Here is a 19775-nt window from a genome sequence, read left to right on the forward strand (position 1 = left end):
GGGAACTCGCTGATCACGGCTCACCTCACTGCAACCAAAACCCTGAGGGCTGTACCACATCTTGACCAGCGTGCTCCCTTCCCCGTCTGGTGCAGGGACACCTGCCTCAGCACACCTCTTCTGGGCAGGCTGCTCCTCGTAGCGCATGGCGGGGGGGAGGGGGGCTGGCCCGGGGGGCAGAGGGAGAGGAGAGGTCAGTGACCAACACCTGGGAGCAGGATGGGTGAGCAGGAACAGGATCTCGGCAGGAGCGATGGGTGAGCAGGAACAGGATCTCGGCAGGAGCGGTGTGGGGACAGCGGCATGCCTGGGAAGATGGGAGTGTCGTAACGCTGAAGCGTGGGATGGAAGCCGAGGCTGAAGGCAAGTGGTGGTATGTCAGCAGGGTGGGGATGAGCAGCAGCTCCCTGGATGGGCTCCGGGGCTTTTGTCCCTCCGCTGTCCTGGCAGGGAGGAGACAGAAAGGCAGAAGCCCAGGAGATCTTGGTGCCATGCAAGGGTGGCTATTAATAACACACTTTCCATGTGGTTGAGCTGTGCAAGTCAAGCGTCCTTGCCAAGGGAAGACAGCTTGTAAGCTGAAACGAGCTCCTGCTTGCATGCTGCCAGCTCTGGTGCCGCAGCAGCTCCCTGGCACCCGCAGCGAGCCGAGACGCTGCAGCGCAGCCAGCTGCCATCAGGATGGGTGCTCGTCACGGAGCAGGCTGAAGCTCTTGGGCTCATTTCCCTTGCTGTAGCCCCGTGGTTGGAAAAAATGCTTTCCAGCCGACTAGCTGGAGGTTTGCTGAAAGGTCAGGAGGAGCTGATGGTGTTTTTCAGGTCCAGACTTCTCTAGGGCTCAAGGCGTGTGCATTGTGCTGCTGGCGGTGTCCTGCAGTAGGGTCCCCTTGCCACCCTTGGTGCCAGGGGAGGGGGTGCCAGATTTGGCACTGTGTGAGGGTAACCTGGGATCTCTCTTGCTTCTGGGCAGGAGTAGACCAGGCTGCTGGCGTGACAGAGAGAATAATAACGTAGAGGAAGAGCCAAGCAGGCATATGGCACGGCATCCCTCTACATGTATAGGGGCACAGGGGGCCTGTCCAGTATGGTACTTGGGAGTTTTTTTGAGGCTAGTGAAGCAAGGCAGAATGATGGAGCTGAGTATCAAGATGCTCCTCCTGAGGTGGGCAGAGCCTGTGCCTTGAGGGACACTGTGTGTTTAGGCCTAGGGTTCAGCCTGTCTGGTTTTGGAGCCACCACCGCCACAGGAGGGCTGGCTGCCGGCTGTCCAGAGAGCAGGATCTCCCCGATCATGGATCAACCGATCCATGAGCTCTGCATCCACTGAAGTTACAAGATGTGCATTTTTCCTCTTACGATCCCTCTCTTGACTTTCCAAGGGCATTTAGATCCTGCTGCCAAGGTTAACTCTGTCTTCAGAGTCAGAGGCTGCAGCTTGCTCTGAGTGCCCCGGGAGCAGCATCTCTCTCGGTCCCCAGTTCTGGAGGAGAGCACCGCTGCCTGCCTGCACTCGGGAACACGCTCCCGCTTCAGCAGCGTCTCTGCCCACTGATGGCAGGCAGGGAGCGTAGGAGGCTGAGAGCTCCGAGGGGTCTGGTTATGAAAAAAACACCTCCCAAGAGCTCTGATTGCAGATCATGAGCAGATCAGAGCTGCTGTCTCCTTCCTCGTTCACGGAAGGAGATGGAAATGATAGTGTGTAGCTGCTGGTAAGTAGAGTTGATATTCTAGTGCATGCAGCGGTACTTCCCTTCCCTTCCACCCTGCAAATGCCAGGCTGCTGCTGCCCGGCCTCCTTGCCAAGCCGAGCCACGCAGGCTGCAGGGCAGGCACAGGGGACAGCTCTCGGTCTCGGCAGCAAAGAGTGGAGATCCCAGAGATGTTCTGCTGCCAGGCCAGGGGCTGCCAGGGCTTGGCTCCTCTCCGCCCAGAGCGTGGTTCCCCGGCTGCTCTGCATGCAGCTCTGCTGGCACCCCGGCAGTGTGTCCCTCTGCTCCGCCAGCGGTAGCTCTCGGCACCCGTGATACACCCTTTGGATCTGGGGTTGGAAGTAGGTTGCGAGGGAAGGGGATATCTTCACCCATCACATCTGTGCTACCACGTGCTGCTGTCGTGGGTTCTCAGATGATTGCCTGCTAATAACCTTCACCACTGGTGGCCAGAGTGTGAGTCCATGTGCTACTTGCAGACAGTCCTGAAGATAAAAAGGGCCATAATCAGCTAGTACCCAAACATAAATGTCAAGCCAAGGTTGTTCTAGCAGATTTCCTTGCAAGACTGTGGTGCAAAAAGGAAGGAAGCTGTGTTGAGAGATCTTCCTGCCCGTAGCAGCAGCTCAGCAAGCACCACAGCAGCTTCGTGCTACTGGAATATCTGGGGCAGGAGGGAGCATCGACTCAGCTCATTCAGAATGTACTGGGCAGTACATCTGCTGCAGCATGCTACACCCAGGCAACCTTCTCTCCCTGGTTTTTTTTAAGATGTTTTATTCGTTCAGACAGTTTTTAACACCTGCTGGTGGTGATGCAATTTACTGTGCATCACCCTGCAGGCAATGGGGAGAAGGGACAGGGACGGAGGGCTGCCGTGTTGGGGACAGGCTGGAAGCAAGGTGATCAGCAAAACATGCTTTTGCCCTCAGCAAAGCTGCACGGACCTCACTGGTGTGACAGTTAACCTGCCGGTGACCGAGTGCATTGCTTGCTGTGGTGGGACTTGAGAAATCCCTCTGGAGAGGTGGCACTTTGGTTTTGCTTTCAGTTCAACCAGGCTTTAGCTGCCCTGATGCTGCTTTCTGGAGGGCATTGCTGTCCTGCCTTCCCTCCTTGTGCTACGGTACCGAGTACAGGCATGGTGCTGAGACTGTGGAATCTGAAGAACTGGCCTCCTTGCCTACCAGGCTGGAGGAGATCAAGCCAAGCCTGGCTTTCTCTAAAAATACAAACTTAGCTTTGTACTCATTGAAAATCAATAGAGGTACAGCCCAATGGGTTGCTTGTGCTACAAGCACTAAGCAGAAGCTCCAGTTGACAGCCTAGAAAATAAGACATATGTCCCATCTGACATGCATTTCCCAAACAAAAAGGGAAGCTTCTGAGAAATTTGTCTGTTTGTGTGGCCCTCGGGGCAGTGGGGGTTTGGGCCAGGACGTTCTCCTGAAGGTCCTTTGGTATTGCTGACTTGCAAGCAAGTGCATAAAAGCACGTGAGGAGGGAGGAAGGCAGAAGCAAGCGGAGCAGATGCCACGGTGCTGAGCAGCGCGCCCGTACCCTCGTTGGTGACTAGAGGAGCTGCCTCATACGGCGTGGCAATTGTTGAGAGCGATGGTGGTGTGTGCCTGCAGGCTGCCGTGATCCAGAGTCTTGGGAGCAGTTGAAGAGCCAGGAGTTTGTTTCTACAAGCTGTAGGTCTTGGTGGTTGGTTTTGGTTTTTTTTTTTATGAGTTGCCCTCGAATAAATCCTCTCCATTTAGCGGCTGAAGAGAGGCAGTGGCTGGAGGGTGGGAAGCAAAGCACTAGCTCTGGGGAGGGGGCCGCTGGAGCTAGCCAGATTCAGCTCCTTCCGCTCCAGCCTTTGCATGCCGAGCCGCCAGCGCTGAAACTGCTGCAGCACCTTCCACCTGTGACCCAGGGCTTTCCAAGGACTGCTGCAGCACGCCGGCAGCCTGCCAAGCTCGGAGGGCTGGGCAGGGAAAGCTCGAGAGCCCCGGTGAAGCTCTTTCCACCAGGAGAGGGAAGTTTTGCGCAGGGCGAGTGGGATGATTTTCCTAGCTTTCCTCTGCGCTACTCCAGCTCTGCCAGCCTCCACCTCTTCCAGCCGGCTGCTACCAAATCTTCCTGCCCGGCTTTTCCTCGCCTGGTTGGTTTTCTGCTTTAAGATTCGCAAGGGCTCAGTTTCAATTTGCCGCAGATTTGGTAGGGCTGGTGCTTAGCCATAGTGGTTCCCGTGGGGAAACCAGGTGGACCAGCGCCAGGAGAGTAAGTCACTGGGGCGGGTTGGCACCTCGGGGTGCAGGGGCTCTGCCGATCCCACAGCAGCGAGCAGGGGGTGCCGAGGGTCCCGGCCAGGCAGTGACACCTGCCCTGCCATCGCAGCGCCCTGGGCTGAGCCATGAAACTCGGGGAGTAGGAGCCCCAGCAGTGCGTCTGCCCAGCAAGAGGGTCCCAGCCCTGCTGCATGCCCAGGGTGGCATCGCCATGTCCCCTGCTCCTGCCCTCCGTCCCCTGATGTCCCCACACCCGGGAACTCACAGGGGGGCCTATTTAATTCCTGGTCTCTGTGTTAACAGCCACCGTCCGGGTACGATGGACACCTTTTTTAGGTGGCACTTTGGGAGGAAGGGGCCGCGGCGTGGCAGCACTGTGGCTGTGCCCGCGAGCAAGGCCAGACGGCGTTCCCAGGCAGGGCTGCCCTCCGCCTCGCTGGCCCAGCGCCGCCGTGGCTCGGGCACCCCGCTGCCAGCCCTCTCCTGCTTGGGGCTGCCCCAGCGCGCTGGCCCCCGCCGTCGCTCCAGCACCACGCCTCCCTGCCTCAGCCCCCGGTTCGCCGTGCAGATGAAGCGCGGGGGCCGGGTGCGAGCCATCGATGCCCAGCTGGTGGGTCCATCCATCCTCCTGGCCAGCCTCATCCCTACTGGAGAGGAGGGAGACAGGGTGCCCCACACCGACAGCTCCAGATCTGAGTCTCCGGAGGATGACGATGGCATTGGCGCATCGGTGGGAGCGGAGCAGGGCTGGCATGGGTGGCGGGCAGAGGAGAGGTGGCTGCCCATGCTGCCCTGGCTGCGGCCGCTCCAGGCTGGGCTGCTGTCAAGGGGCCCCCGCTGCCTGCGGCGTGCCTCATCCCACCGCCTGCCCACCGAGTTCATGTGTGGCCGGGCCACCTACGGCTTGCCGGGCCACTACCGCCGTCTCAGCCAGCGCCGGCGCTCCAGCGATGTCCCCCGGCCCGGGCTGCTCCCCTCTGGCCACCCACGGCTGCTGGCCCAGCGCTGCACGGGGGCGGCCGGAGCTGGGTGCCCCTCTGCCACCCTCCCTGAGTGCCTGGGTCCGGAGCCCACCCGCCACACCGCCCCGGATGGCTGGAGCCCCCGGCTGCTGTATGTATGCTGGCGGCGTGCAAGCGGGCGATGCCTCGGCGGGGGGGGGGAGCCTGGGTGCAGGCCCAGGCTCGGCAGGGAGGGAGGGAAGGGGCTTGGTGATGTTGGCCCCAGCTGCCATTGGTGTCTTGCAGTGCTGCTCGCATCCCTTGAGCATCTCCCACTCGGACCAGTGCTACCTGTCAGTGCAGCCCCCTGGGGCTTGTGGGCATCCCCTACTGACAGCCCAGGGCTGGAGGGAGGGGGCAAGCCTGGTTGTGGGCTGGAGGTGCACGTGTTCTCCGGCTGGTTGGCTCTGCTGCTCCTTTCCTCCACTGTAGCACATCTGGGTTAGCCCCCAAAAACTAGCTGCTTTTTTTCCAGGCAGTTGTACTGGTCCCCAGAAATGCCCCAGGCTCTGAGGTGCCTTGGTGTGGGAGAGCTGCGGGGAGCCGGTGTGGGGCAAGGGCTCTGGGTTACACCACCACAGCCCGGTGGAGCGTCCCAGGCTGTTTTCCAATGGACCTGTAATCCCCCAGGGCTTTGACCCAGCAGGCTCAGGCTGTGCCTTTTGCTGGGTGCAGGGTGTCTTTAGCTGAGCCGCTGGCAATGTGGCCAGCACCTCTTCGTCCCACGAGGCTGCCTCACAGGAGCAGGTACTCCTCAGCTGGCAGTGCTGGAGATTCACCTCACTTCCAGCCGCTTGGTCCTGAGGATGCTTTTCTGCTCCAGCCTCACTGTACATCCCAGAAGCCGGTTGTGCTTTGCATGTATTCCTCCTCCCTCGATCTAATAGCCAGCCCTTCTTTGTCTTCCAGGAAAGCTATTGCCAAGTCCAGCCTCCAGCACATGGTAGCCCAGCCAAACCCTGCGCTAGCCCTGAGGGGTGACTCGGAGAGGCAGATACGCAGCACTGTGGACTGGAGCGTAAGTTGTAGCACGTTTTGCTGGGCGTTGCGTGGACTGGGCTGTCGGCCAAGAAGCAGCAGGCTCTTCCCAGGTGACTTTGGCTTTGACACATTTATGGCCTCCTCCGTTGCCACCAGCTGGTGCCGGCGTCTGTGCTGCTGGCATCGCCCCTTGATGCTGCAAGGAGAGGCTATGCAGGCACAGGCGGTTCCTGGGAGGGTGGTGTAGCTACTCCACTGCCAGCTCTTCTCCTTCTGGCAGCTGAGGTCTTCTGGGGCCAAGCAACAGGAGCAAGCCCCTGCCCCTTCACAGGCAAGCCCAGAAAGTTTTCAGCTGCACCCTGAGGTCATAGAAGCTGTTTCAGGAGAGTCCCCTGCACTGAATTTGTCCCGATGCTTCCTCTCTGGGGGTGATGGAAGCAGCTCCCCTGTGCAGAACGCTGCCACTGGGCTGTAGGTCTTGGAGTGGGTTCCCTGGGGCTCTCCCATTTCCAACGGGTGGGCACCACGGCAGCAGCTTCGTGAGGTTCCCTCTGTCCAGATGTTGGCCCTGGTTGTTCTGTGCATCTTGTCTCCTGGCTGGTACTTAGCTCCAACTTCCCACCCCGCAGCACTGTCCAGTATCTTTTCCCTTGCACAAAGCATTTTAGGGGCTTAGATGCCCATCTTGGGGGGTGCTCTCAGAGAAACGTGTTGTCTTGTGCCTTTCAGGAGACTGCGGTCTATGGGGAGCACATCTGGTTTGAGACCAATGTCTCTGGGGACTTCTGCTACGTTGGGGAGCAGAACTGTATGGCAAAGCTGCTGGTGAGTCACCTGGGGTCACCTGTGGATGCAGGCTGTGCTGCCACTTGGGGAGACCGTGACAGCCGTGATGTGTGGGGGGCTGGGGGGGCTACCAGGGTGGGGAGCTTGTCCATCCTGCCTCTGCGGGCTGGATGGCTGTGTCCCCAGTTTCTGCCAGTGCTCAGTTCACAATGGGAACCTGACGTGGAGCTGCCGCTCACCCGGAGGTGATGCGATGATTTTCCAAGGGGAGGCTGTTGAGATCATACGCCCTTAGAGGGACAGTCTGAATCCAAGACCTTTCAATAGAGGAGAAAAGTGAGCACTGGAGACCCAGGCCTGCTGCCTCCTGGCCCTGCAGGCAGCACTGTTGCACGGGGTTGTTGTAGTCCTCCCTCCCAGCTGGCAGGCTCCATCCTGCTGGTGGTGCAGGACACAGAGCACTGGTGCCATCCTGTGCCTGCCCGTGGGGCTTGCCATGGGAGCCCTCCAGGTGCCTCCCAGACCAGCTTCGATCCATCCTGCTCTCAGGCACTGTCAGAAGAGGCCAGGGACTGCAGGACAGGACAGCGGGAGAGCACCTCCCCGCTCCATCCCAGACTTGAGAGCATCCGCTCTAGGCACATGCTTAGATCCCTTCCCTTGCAAGGAGTGTAGGTTGTGTCTACCTTTCCTGTAGGACTTCTTCTGCGTCCTGAAATATATGGAAGAGTTGTGATGGAAGGCAGATTGCTGGGCTCTGAATGCTGCTAGTCACATGCGTGTTTTTCCTCCCCTTTTCTCATCCTCCAGCAAAAACCTCTCTCCCGGCGTAAGTGTGCAGCCTGCAAGATCGTAGTGCATACACCCTGCATCGAACAGCTGGAGAAAGTGAGTAGAGAAAAGTGTTATGCCCTCTCTGTGGCTGGGAAAGCTGTAACAGCCTTTTCCTGGGCAGCCCTTCCTCTTGAGTAGAGAAACACAGGAAGACTGGGGAACTGCAATGTGTCATTGCCAAGAGGGGTCTTCTGAGGAGACAGTACCAAAAGGAGCATCTAGTGCCGTGATTGGGACCCCAGGCCCCGTTTTGCTCAGTAACAGAAATATGTGAGAGGTTTAGTGGCAAGCAGCAAACATCTCCAGGGCCTGCTGAAGTAAAATAAACTCTGGTAGGTTTCCTTCAGGTGTGATGGTTTTACTGATTGCTTTCACCTGTGTTCAATCTACAGATAAATTTCCGCTGCAAACCTTCCTTCAGGGAGTCAGGATCCCGGAACGTACGGGAGGTGAGAGTTGTGCCTCAGACGCTGCCCGCATCCTGCCTTGCTCTTTCCATTTTGGTGGCAGAGACATCAGATGCTGCCAGCACGTTGCCCATCGTGTCGTGTCCTGGCTCCAAGGGAGCGGCACGGTGGGAGGGATGTTTCTTCGCAAGGCAGCAGCGCAGACGGGGAGTGAGGAGCTCGCAGGTGGCAAATGCAGAGCATCTTCTGGTTTGCCTGTTCTGAAGCACCTGCATCTGCACGGGGGGAACCTGCAAACTGTTTTCTGGGAGTTTCCCCCTTGTGCTGATCCCCAGGCGCACAGAGGAGGCTGTGGCAAGCAGCAGGTCCTCAAGTCCCCCACAATTTGGAAGGAAGCGGTAGGGGCTCACTTCTGGCTTTATCACTCAGCCCTGACTCGGCTGCCACAGGTACTCCAGGTAGCAGTGGAAGGTGCCCACAGAGGTGCTACAGGGCCCCTTTAGCCCATGTTTTAATGTACTGGGTGTAAGCGGTGGCCTGGGACCTGTCTGCTGAGCTGTGCTGGTGCAAGCATCCAGCCCCTCATGCTTCACCCCGCAGCCGGTGCAGCCAGCGCAGCCCACGCAGCGCTGTGCCGGGAGCACGGGGGGCTCAGTCGCAGGCCCCTTTGGTAACACAGCTGCTGTCCCCCCACCACGTTGGTACTGGCACAGCGGCCGCAGTAGGGGAAAGGTAGTCGAACACAGGGCTGCCTGCTCAGAAGTGCCAGGGCAACCTGGCAAGGTGAAGCTTTCAGCATCGTTTTAAACCTTCCTTTCATCCTTGGCTTCTCCTGCCATGCCTCCTTCCCACATCACTCCTAGCACAGCTCCTTTATTTGTCTTTCACTTACTTTTTGGGCTCTGCTGACAACTCTCTGCCTCCACTCAATCTTTTTTTCTCCGCTCCAGCCTCTACAGATTTCCTCTCCCTCCCCTTCCCTGGTTTTCCAGAAAACCAGATGATTTTCCTCCTTTTTCTCACAAACCCTGCTCCTCCATCCTGTCTTTCTAATACTACTCGGTTCCTCCAAGGGCTTTTCCCTCCTGTGTCCCTAGAAAGGTGCTGTCCTGGCCTTTGTGTCACCAGGGATCGCCTTTGGGGTCAGCCCTTTCCCTAGATGTGCCTGCTGGGACCCAGAGCTGAGCTCAGGGTACAGCCCCGCTTCTGCTCCCACTGGATTAACATCTGCTGAAGCCGGCGGGGCTCTCTGTCCTCTGCCGTGTGCTGCGTGCAGAGCAGGCGGTGCTGGAGCCGAGCCAGACCTGCCAGATTCTGCCTCTGTCATTGTCACGGTCCCACGAGCTGTCACGAGCCGGGCGTTGAGCTCTGCCGTGCTGGGCTGAGGACTCACTCGCCCTCTTCTCTCTGTGCTGCCCTCCCTGCAGTGCTGTTCCCAGCCCAGGCCTGGGAGGTACTTAATGGAAAAACTCTGGACCCCTTTGCAGTCCCCGCTGCGGGTCCCAGCCCGCCGTGCCCACCGTGAGCCTGCAGGCAGGGGCTGAGGCAGGCTGGCAGCACCTGGGGCGAGGAGCAGGGTGGTGGGGACGTGGGGGGCTTTGGAGCTGCTGAGCCCTTCCGTCTTCTTGCCACAGGCACAAACTGTGTCTCCCTGGGGATTTTCACACCTTCCACCAGTACCTTTTTCACCTGGTGCTGGGGGCATCTGGGCAGAGACGTGAAGGGATGGAGCTGCGGTTTATGGCCAGAGTCACTCCCTGCACTGCCGCTTGCCCGCTCTGCCTTGGGTTTGCTTTGTGTGATTCTCGGTCTTCAGTTCCGCTCCCCTCCTTCCTTGCTTCTCTGGTTTTAATGCCCTGTTCTCTGAGCACCTTAATTTGGCCTCTTGCCTCCCGATTCTCTGGCTCTGCCTTCTCCCCAAGGGTTGTGGCTGGTGCTGCTGAGGTGGGCTTGCTGTAAGAGCAGAGATCCTGGCTGGCCTGGGTCCATTACTCCTGCCTCTTCCTGCGTTTCCTCACACACTGGGCATTTCATTTGCTTTATTTTTTTTTCTTTTTTTCTTTTCCCTTTAGCCCATCGTTGTCCGGCATCACTGGGTACACCGGAGGCGGCAAGAAGGGAAGTGCCGGCAGTGTGGCAAGGTGAGAGGGCATCTTGGGGTTTTTTCTCAGCCTGAAGGAAAGCTAAGGTCAAGCCAGAGACAAGAACAGGGCTGGGGACCAGGGACATCCCACCATTCCTGTCTGGCAGCAGCAGCCTACAGCAAAACCAAGGCGCGTGCCCTGTTTTGCACAGCGAAGCACTAAATAAGTGCTTCCCACGTGGAGTTATTTTCCCCCTGGGCCTAATTGATCCTGGAGGGAACTGTCTTCAAGACGTGCTTTCCTTGAGCAATAGGGACACCCCTGAGAGCTCAGTGGCCTCCCTGGTGCTGCGGTGGGGGCTGGAGCTATCCAACAGGGATCCGGAGGCCGCTGGCTGCCACCACGCTCTTTGTTAACGTCTCTCCTAGTGGTGAGGAAGTCCTGTTGGATGGTAGAAAGCTGGAAGGGAATTCCCTGAGCCTCTTGTCCTTCCCTCCACAGGGTTTCCAGCAGAAGTTTGCCTTCCACAGTAAAGAGATTGTAGCCATCAGCTGTTCGTGGTGCAAGCAAGCGGTGAGCAAAGCCCCCATTGAATGTCTTAGCAGCCTGTTCCGCAGCTACTGACCTCTGCTTTCTGCTGGGACAACCCAGGCTGCTCCCCTGCAGCCCGCCCTCCGCAGCTGCTCTTACTGGGAGCACCGTACCATGGTGGCTGCAAGCTCCTCCGAGAAGCTTTCTCCTCCTTGCCTTCCCATTGCAAAGTTCCTGTATGGTTTCCTCCAGCACTCCCTGCGCTGGCCTGGGGAGGCTGGGAGGAGGAGAAGGTGGCTGTCCCCAGCAAACTGAGCCCCTGAGTTTTCTGTTCTCCTTCTTCTCCAGTATCACAGCAAAGTGTCGTGTTTTATGCTGCAACACATCGAAGAGCCCTGCTCACTGGGTGCTCACGCTGCTGTTGTCGTTCCTCCCACCTGGATTCTGCGGGTCCGGCGGCCCCAGGTGAGTCACCTCAGCTCTCCCGGCTCCTTCACGACTCCTGCTTGCCCAGCAGCTCCTCATGCCGTTTTGGGGTTTGTTTCTTTTATCTCTAGAACCCACTGAAATCTAGTAAGAAGAAGAAGAGAACATCATTCAAGCGGAAATCCAGCAAGAAGGGGGCCGAGGTAAGAGATGAGGGTACAGGGAATAACCTTGTCTCAGGAGAGCGGAGGGACTGGGCAGTGAGGAGCATGACTAGGAACAAGGGGGCTTTGCTGGGTCTGTGCGAAGGTGGGCATGGAGGGAGAGTGCCTGCTGGCAGGGCAAATCCCAGCTGTAAGACTTACGGGATGTAAGACCTGTGTGATGTTAGGGCTGGGCTGGAGGTGGGAGTTTGCGTTTGCCCGGGTTTGTGGAAGGACCTGTGACACCTCTTGCAGGAAGGGAGGTGGAAACCCTTTGTCATCAAGCCCCTGCCAGCTCCTCTCATGAAGCCCTTGCTGGTGTTTGTGAACCCCAAGAGCGGTGGGAATCAGGTATGGCCTTGTCCTGCATCTCCGCGAGAAGGCGGCTCTGTGAGGGCATTGCTGTTTGGCTGCTGAGGTCTCATCATAGCTTGGGGTGATGCCTCAGCTGCAGAAGAGGCAAGGAGACCCCTGCAACACCAGTTTGCTGCCTGGCCGTTGCCACCTTGGTCAGGCTTTGCCTGGGTCCCCCAGAACGCCGTCGTCTTGGCCTGTCCCCAGGACTAGATGCCGCCTTCTGCTGTCTGGGAACTCCCTGTTACCTGAAGTCTTTCCTCTCCCCATAGGGAGCCAAGATCATCCAATCCTTCATGTGGTATCTCAACCCACGGCAAGTTTTTGACCTCAGCCAGGGTGGACCCAAGGAGGCGTGAGTACCGATGGGGCAGCACCCTCCTCTCCCCCATCCCTGCCCCAGAGATTCCTCCCTGGAGCTCTTCCCACAGCTGGCAGAGGCTTGATGCTCCGTAGCTGCTTTGTGCAGAGACCTCCAGCGAGTTCAGCCTTGGGAGGCCTCTCGGGGATGCCTCGTGGTCAGTCAGTGCTCCCTGCTGGAGGGCTGCTCTAATGTAAAGCTAGTGGAGAAGGGACCAGCTGTGGGGTGAGGTTCCCAGACCTAGTTCGTTGTGCTCAAATACTGTCACGCGAGTCTCCTCTGCTTGCTGCGTTTCTGTTTATCTGTGTGTGCACAGACCGTGGACATGCCACTCTTCCTCAGCAAGAGCTGGTGAAGCCAGCGTTGCATGGCTGGCCCACGGCTGCGAGCTGCTGTGGCAATGGGGAGGGCCACACACACGGCTTTGTGACTCTGTGAGGACAGGGACCCCTGTGGCCGCTGCTGGACGCCGTCGGTGCCTCTCCCCTCCTCACCCTCCCTGTTCCTTGCAGGCTGGAGCTGTACCGCAAGGTCCACAACCTCCGGATCCTGGCGTGCGGGGGAGATGGCACGGTGAGTCCCCCAGGCTTTTCCAGTGCCGGCAGCAACCCTCCTCGCTGCCATCCAGATCGGGGCACAATGCATGCGCTGTGTCTGTGGTACAGCTGGTGGCACTGGATGCTGTGGGTCCCCTCATGCACTGCTCCAGGGAGTGCTAGGCTGTGGCACAGCTGGATTTGTAGCCCTTTTGGAGACCAGGTGTTCTCACTGGGATTGCTGGTATCTCCCACAGCACCTGTTTGGAGCAGTAAAGACTGTGAATAGCTTCAGTGGTGGCTAAGGGGACCCCATCTCTGCCCCTCTGCCATCACCAGTGCTCTGAGTCCCCTCCCAGTCCGTGAGTAACCAACTGTTCCTTTGCGCTCTCTTGCTTGAGCAGGTGGGCTGGATACTCTCCATTCTGGACCAGTTACGCCTCAACCCACCTCCTCCTGTGGCCATCCTACCTTTGGGGACAGGGAATGACTTGGCCAGGACACTGAACTGGGGTGGGGTAAGTGACGGGCACAAGAGCCCGCTGCTGACAGAGCAGGGCTGAGCACTTCGACTCTGCTTCCAGACACGTGGGTGGGGATTTGCATGGGTTGGGTGCTTTGACTTTCCCTAAATACACACCAACAAATAAGTGCTACTTGGACATTACTGTTCTTCTGGCATTTGAATTATTCTGCATTAGATTTTAGGACATTAGCAAAATCAATCATTATTTCAAATTTGGGGAGATTTTTAGAAGATTTGTTTTAAATTTGAAATCCCACATTGTTGTGCATTCAAGTATGATCGATCTTTTCCGTATCTTTTGCTCTGGGATGTCATCCCAGAGCCCAGTCTCGGAGGCATTTCTCGGGGAGGCAGGTAGGAGGCTCACCGAGTCCTGCTCTTCACCAGGGTTACACGGATGAGCCTCTCTCCAAGATCCTGTCACACGTGGAAGATGGGAACATTGTGCAGCTTGATCGCTGGAACCTCCACGTGGAGCCAAACCCTGAGGCAAACCCTGAGGAAAAGGATGAGGCGGCCGCTGACAAGGTGGGACACCTCCTCTGTGTTTGCTGTGTGCTGGGGGGCTGCGCTCTCCTTGCTCCCCCTGGCTCAGGCAGCCAGAGCACCGAGGGTTACAGCGTTGGGCTGTGTTTCCCCCCCCATTGCTCCAACACCACTCCTCCCCACATGGCTCTGACCCACAGCACTCATGGTGAGGGTGCAGAGATCAGAACTAAATGCCCACCAGAGGTTTTAACCACAGCTGGCAACAGGTATAAGCCCAGTCCCCTCTGAGGCTGTTTCTTTAGCGGAGATAAGGATGACGGCAGGTATCTTGGAGAGCAGAGTCTGTCCCCTTGGGCCACAGCCTTTACCCCCAGGAGCCATGGGCCAGCCCGTCATCTCAGGCTGGTGACCTCTGTCTTTTCACGGGGCGGGGGGAAGGCAAGTGGGTTCCCTCGGCCTTGAGCCCCGTACATGGGGTCAGGGTAGCCTGACCTCGTCTTCGCTGGGGCCACATGCTGGCAACCTCATCCTTATTCCTCCTTTCCGTTTCAGCTCCCTTTAGATGTCTTCAATAACTACTTCAGCCTTGGCTTTGATGCACGGGTGACACTGGAGTTCCATGAATCCCGAGGTGTGGCAGGGGGGTGGCAGGGCTTGGGCAGGGTCTGCGGTGAACTGTAAAACATCCCATTCCTCGGGAAAGAACACACGAGGATTGCCCCAGGGGCAGGGCTGGAGGTGGAAGCTGAGGAGCAGGTGGTGGCTGCGGAGGGGGAAGCAGGGTGCCTGCGTGGGAAGAGAGCTGGGGGCTGCCTCCTGGCGAGGCTGCCTGGAGAGTGGTGTCTGGGGAGGGCTGGCAAATTGAATATTTCCATGTGCAGGCCAATGACCCGGGCTTTTTTTCCTCCTTTCCCTAGAGGCCAACCCGGAGAAGTTCAACAGCCGGTTTCGGAATAAAATGTTCTATGCTGGGGTGAGTGTGTGGAGGATATCTGGGCATGCCTTCATAGCAGCCTTGGCGTCAGCTGGAGCATGGGCACGGCCCTGCCTGCTCGTCCGCACCCTGAACTCACCCATCCGAGTTACACAGCCCTTCACGTGCGCTCAGGCTGAGCCCCTCAAAGCTGGAGAGTTGCTGGAGAAAGGCTGCAGCCCTGGAGTCGCAGCTCCCCTTTGGCTGCAGGCGCTGCTGGCAGTACAGCTTGCTCCCTGGCCTGCGCCACAGTTGCTGTCTTGATCTCCTGCCACTATTGTTCTTGTTCTCTGGCTCAGAGACGGTCACCCAGGCAGGACCTCCCCGGAGCTGTGGGGAGGCCGGCTGTCCCCCCTGCAGTGGAACGGGAAGCCTTTCCGTAGAGCCCTCACACCACTTTGGTCTTTTATTTTATACCCTGGGCCAGTTAGAGCTCCCTGGCAGACTATGCCAGCCTCCCGTGTCTCACCTCTGGAGCTTTCTCAGTGTTGGCTTTGTTCATCCTTCTCCCCATCCTCCGTACACCTCCCTGACCAGGTGGCTGGGTGGCTGGTATCTGAGCAGTACTAAAGGGCCAGTGCCGCTCTGCACCATCTCACATCTCTCCTGCTTGTCTCCCCTCCTCTCTGTACGGTTAGACCCAGCGGGGACCCTAAAGGCTGTGAGCCATGCTGTCTCGTGGTATCTCTAGGCAGGGTCACATCTCTAGGTGGTGTCACACCAGCTCTGGTTTATGGTGCTTCGTTGTAGCTTGAGGCTGAATTTGTCCCTCATGACTTGAGCCTCTCGCAGGAGGAGACCCACCTTGCCAGCTCTTCCCTAAAGCCAGGACCGGGCTGGCAAGGGAATACTGGGACGTGTTACTGAAGGTGCCCCAAGATTTTGGTAGGCACCATAGCAAGCGGAATGGGGCAGGAATGGAGAGGGCTTCTGGCAGTGGGCGAGGATTTGCTGCTTGCAGCAGCTGAGGTCCAAAGGTTGGTGGCAGGCTTCCTGGCTGCTCGCGTTGGTGAGCATCTGGGCACTAACACTGTCTCTTACCTTGGCAGACAGCCTTCTCTGACTTCCTCACTGGGAGCTCCAAAGACTTGGCAAAGCACGTCAAGCTGGTTGTGAGTGTGCAGGGGTGCTGTGGGCCGGGGAGGGGGATGAGCTGGGGAGGCAGGAGGAGCAGTCCCTTGGCACACTGAGTCTCTCAGGGTGGGGAGAGGATCTGTTCCTGGGAGCATCGGCTTCCCCTGCCTTGGAGGACAGTTGCTGTAGGGAGCAGAGCGGGGAGGCCAAGCAGGTAGGGTGGGCCAGGCCCCCCCCTTACAGCAGCCTGAATGCCCCTGTGTTGTCTCCAGTGTGATGGGACAGACCTGACCTCCAAGATCCAGGACCTGAAGCCCCAGTGCCTGGTCTTTCTGAATATCCCCAGGTGAGCAGCTCCAGGACCTGCCCTTGTGTGCTGGGCACCTCACCCCCATGCCACAGATTCCTGCCGGGGTTTGGGGTGCCTGTCCATGCATCATGCACCATCCCCTCACAGGTACTGTGCGGGCACCATGCCCTGGGGCAACCCCGGGGAGCACCACGACTTCGAGCCGCAGCGCCATGATGATGGCTGCATTGAAGTTATTGGCTTCACCATGACATCCCTGGTGAGTCATAGAACCGTAGAATCATTTAGGATGGAAAAGATCTTTAAGACCATTGAGTCCAACAGCTAACCCAGGACTGCCAAGCCCACCCCTAACCCATGTCCCTAAGCACCACGTCTGCGTGTTTTTTGAACGCTTCCAAGGGATGGTGGTTCCACCACCTCCCTGGGCAGCCTGTTGCAATGCTTGACCACCCTCTCAGGGAAGAAATTGTTCCTCATATGAAATCTAAAGCTGCCCTCTTGCAACTTGAGGCCGTTTCCTCTTGTCCTGTTGCTTGTTACCTGGGAGAAGAGACCGACCCCCACCTTGCTGCAGCCTCCTTTCAGGTAGTCACAGAGGGTGAGGAGGTCCCCCCTGAGCCTTCTTTTCTCCAGGCTAAACATCCCCCGTTCCCTCAGCCATTAGACACATAGACCCATCCCCAGCTCTGCTGCCCTAAATGAAGTGGGTGCTGTTGCTGGTTGTAGCTAGCAGCTGAGGGAGTGACCGGTCCCAGTGACCGGGCACCAGGCAGCCCAGCAGTTCCACAGATCCTTTCCTGAGGAGCTGCAGTGCTGGCCTGTGTGACAGTGTCGGCTCTCCAAGATTTAGCTGAGGTGCTGTCATGCCCTAGTCTCTGTGGATCAATTCCCACTGAGATGAGGCCCAAGACCTTCAGAATTTGGTTCAGTTACAGGATCTGTCTGAGCATGGGTGCTCCCCCCATCCACCTCTCTCTCAGTCCATGCTCTGCTCTCACCCTGGACCCTTCCACAGGCTGCCTTGCAGGTCGGTGGCCATGGGGAGCGGCTGTGTCAGTGCCGGCAGGTGGTTCTCACCACGTCCAAGGCCATCCCCATGCAGGTAGATGGAGAGCCCTGCAAGCTGGCGCCTTCCTGCATCCACATCTCCCTGCGCAACCAAGCCAACATGGTGCAGAAGACCAAACGGCGCAACTCCATGCCTCTGCTCAATGAGTAGGTTCCTCAGATCAATCTGCCACCTCCTCTTCAAGGCAGGAGGGGTGGAGGGGGAAGGGACAGGACTGATGCATCATTCCCACAGGCATTTTGATCCTCTCTCAAGGAGGGCCTGGGAAGGGATCAGGTCACAGAAGTACGACCAGACCCTGATGCTGGAGAAGCTGCTGGTGCCCAGCTCCCCAGCCCAGTCTGTGCAGAAGACTCTGTCTTCTTGCCTGTTTTGGAGGGGTGAGTGGGATAAGGAGAAAGGGGGCTGTCATTTTCTGATCCCGTCCCTTTTCTTCCCCCCGCCGCAGCCAGCAGCCGGTGCCCGAGCGGCTGCGGATCCGGGTGAGCCGAATCAGCATGCGTGACTACGAGGCACTGCACTACGACAAGGAAAAGCTCAAGGAAGCCTGTGAGTGACCAGCTGCGTGACCAAGGGGTGGGAGCCACCGTCCCCGCGTCTGGCAGTGTCCTGGGCTAAGCTGTGTGAGGTGTTGGGGATGGGGCACGGGCTGCTCCCTCAGCTGTGTCTGTGCCCTGTCGTGCAGCTGTGCCGCTGGGGATCATCGTGGTTCCAGGAGACAGCGATCTGGAGTTGTGCCGGACCCAAATCGAGAGGCTGCAGGAGGTGAGCCTCTGCGTGGGAAGCGGTCACGCCTGGATGCTGAGGATGGAGGGGGCTCAGGGGAGGTATTTCTGAGCCTCCTTGAACTGCACACATCACCGCACACCCCGCTTCTGGTAGCGGGTCATGGTTTGCCTTCACCATGTGGTGGAGGCAGGATCCCATGCTGGGTGGCTTGTTGCTCCCTGCTCTCTGGCAGCTTCTTTCTCAGCATTGCACTTCAGACCTTGTTCTCCAGGTGTCAACGACCCAGAAAAAATATGGGACAGTTGAAAAAGCCTGTGGGGACCTGTCACCCCCACAAAAGGGCCTTTTGTCTGTCCCTTTGCTTGCTGTGCTGTGTTCCTTCAACCCTGTGCGGGCTCCGTGTTTCCTAGCACAGCTCTGCCCTCCCCAGGTGCCTGGGCTAGAGTTGTCCCCCCTCCAACTCCTTTAATTTGCAAGTACTAACTATTGTGCTGCTGCCAATGTGCTAGTGTGTGTCCATGACCCGGACACGGGCTGTTGTAACCCTTGTTCCTGGTGAGCTGTGCCTTCTGAGCCTGCAGCGCTCCTTCTGGTGCCGTGCTGCTCAGTCTGGTTTTCTCCCAGGAGACTGAAGGGACCGTGCTCCGTCCCCAGGTAGCTGGCTCTTGTGCCCGAGGGAATCCCATCCAGCGTGTGCACGGGGTCCTGCAGGGCTGCGTTGCAGAGCTGCATGCCCAGGCTGACATCTGCTCCTTACTCTGCCTGCTCTGCATGCCTGTCCCTTGCCTGCATTGTGCCCAGGCACTGGGGAAGACACGCAGGCAGGCACGTGGCTAGCAGCTCCCAGGCTCGGAGGGTAACACTTCCCTGCAGTGTCAGCCTGGTAGACTGATGCCTCTGCATCCTCCTGCGCCTCTAAAGCTGTGCATTGAGCTGGTGTTCCTCGGTCACCCTGCAGTTTACCTCTTCTCTCCCCTTGGGCAACCGCTGTGCTCTGGCCTCAAAGCAGGGACCTTGGCCAGGCAGTGCGTAAAGCCAGATGTGGCAGCACATTAAGCAACTCTGGTGGCAAGAGAGAGGGGCTGGGGGGCTGCCCAGATAAGGGCTGTAATGGCACACCTTGCCTTTCTGCAGGATTTCCCTATGCAGCCCTCTGCTTTAGAACGCCTGCTCTTCCAGGTGTGTATGGCCTCACTCCATCCCCCAGGCCCATCTGTATGTCCACCGTGGTGGTCTCGTGGGCTCATCTCATGGCACCCCTCTCCAGTGAGCTGGTGTGTGTCGGCTCCAGCCTGTCCCAGACTGCTCCCCATCGCTGTGTGCTGTGCCTGTGTTCAAGTTCTCCTTTCCATCCAAGCGCCCGGGGTCCTCCGTGTCTGCAAGGACCTCCCAAAGCAGGGGGGATGCTCTGGGGAGAGATGGGGAGGCCAAGAGACACAACTGAATCCTCTTTTTTTTTTTTTTTTTTAAATACAGGAGGGAGATGGAGCCAAACCAAAGACACTGTCATCCCAGAAGCTGTCACCCAAGTGGTGCTTCCTGGACTGTGAGTATCATCCTCCCCTGGGAGTGCTGGCTGTGTCTGATGGCGTGCTAGTGAGGTGCTTCAGTCTGCTGTCTCAGTGGAGGCAGGGGATGGAGATCCATGTGGCAGCAAAGGCACAAGGGTTATCGATGTATTGGAACCATGGAAGCACCTGAGAATGGTCACATAGGAACTAGGGCTTCTCCCCCCAAAAAGGTGGTGGGGTCAATACCCCAAATGAATTGCATCTACGCCAGCGCCCTCAATGTGGGCAGCACACAGGAGGAGCTGGAACCCAATGTGCAGCAGGAAAACTAGGACGTAGTTGCCATCACGGAAACATGGTGGGTTCGCATGCACAAGTGGAGTGCTGCAATGGATGGCTACAAACCCTACAGAAGGGGTAGGCAAGGAAGGAGAGGCGGTGGGGTAGCCCTGTGTGTTAGGGAGCGTCTTGACTGCCTAGAGCTGAATGATGGTGACGGTAGGGATGAGTGTTTATGGGTAAGAGTCAGGGGGATGGCCAACAAGGCAGATATCCTGGTGGGAGTCTGTTACAGACCACCCAGCCAGGGTGAAGAGGCAGAT

General features: G+C 58.1%; 1 protein-coding gene across 2 annotated transcripts in view; it reads left to right on the plus strand.

Annotated features, from left to right (window-relative positions):
* The first annotated feature begins 258 nt into the window (after positions 1–258).
* DGKZ (diacylglycerol kinase zeta) overlaps positions 259–19775 on the plus strand; it is a 31328-nt gene continuing 11811 nt past the window's right edge. Inside the window, exons 1-24 of one of the 2 annotated variants that reach the window (XM_055805158.1) lie at positions 259–5098; positions 5896–6004; positions 6697–6792; positions 7564–7641; positions 7980–8036; positions 10067–10135; positions 10580–10651; positions 10958–11074; positions 11167–11238; positions 11494–11589; positions 11865–11947; positions 12466–12526; positions 12894–13007; positions 13403–13543; positions 14057–14135; positions 14422–14477; positions 15527–15589; positions 15824–15897; positions 16009–16120; positions 16880–17079; positions 17382–17482; positions 17619–17698; positions 18797–18841; positions 19139–19208. In XM_055805158.1, the coding sequence (XP_055661133.1) occupies positions 4197–5098; positions 5896–6004; positions 6697–6792; positions 7564–7641; positions 7980–8036; positions 10067–10135; positions 10580–10651; positions 10958–11074; positions 11167–11238; positions 11494–11589; positions 11865–11947; positions 12466–12526; positions 12894–13007; positions 13403–13543; positions 14057–14135; positions 14422–14477; positions 15527–15589; positions 15824–15897; positions 16009–16120; positions 16880–17079; positions 17382–17482; positions 17619–17698; positions 18797–18841; positions 19139–19208 (2947 nt within the window). In that variant the 5' untranslated portion in view covers positions 259–4196. The remainder of the gene's footprint in view (positions 5099–5895; positions 6005–6696; positions 6793–7563; positions 7642–7979; positions 8037–10066; positions 10136–10579; positions 10652–10957; positions 11075–11166; positions 11239–11493; positions 11590–11864; positions 11948–12465; positions 12527–12893; positions 13008–13402; positions 13544–14056; positions 14136–14421; positions 14478–15526; positions 15590–15823; positions 15898–16008; positions 16121–16879; positions 17080–17381; positions 17483–17618; positions 17699–18796; positions 18842–19138; positions 19209–19775) is intronic. The other variant, XM_055805149.1, reaches the window with a different exon arrangement.

This window comes from Falco peregrinus, chromosome 1, assembly GCF_023634155.1.
Source record: "Falco peregrinus isolate bFalPer1 chromosome 1, bFalPer1.pri, whole genome shotgun sequence".
Classification (NCBI taxonomy): domain Eukaryota; kingdom Metazoa; phylum Chordata; class Aves; order Falconiformes; family Falconidae; genus Falco; species Falco peregrinus.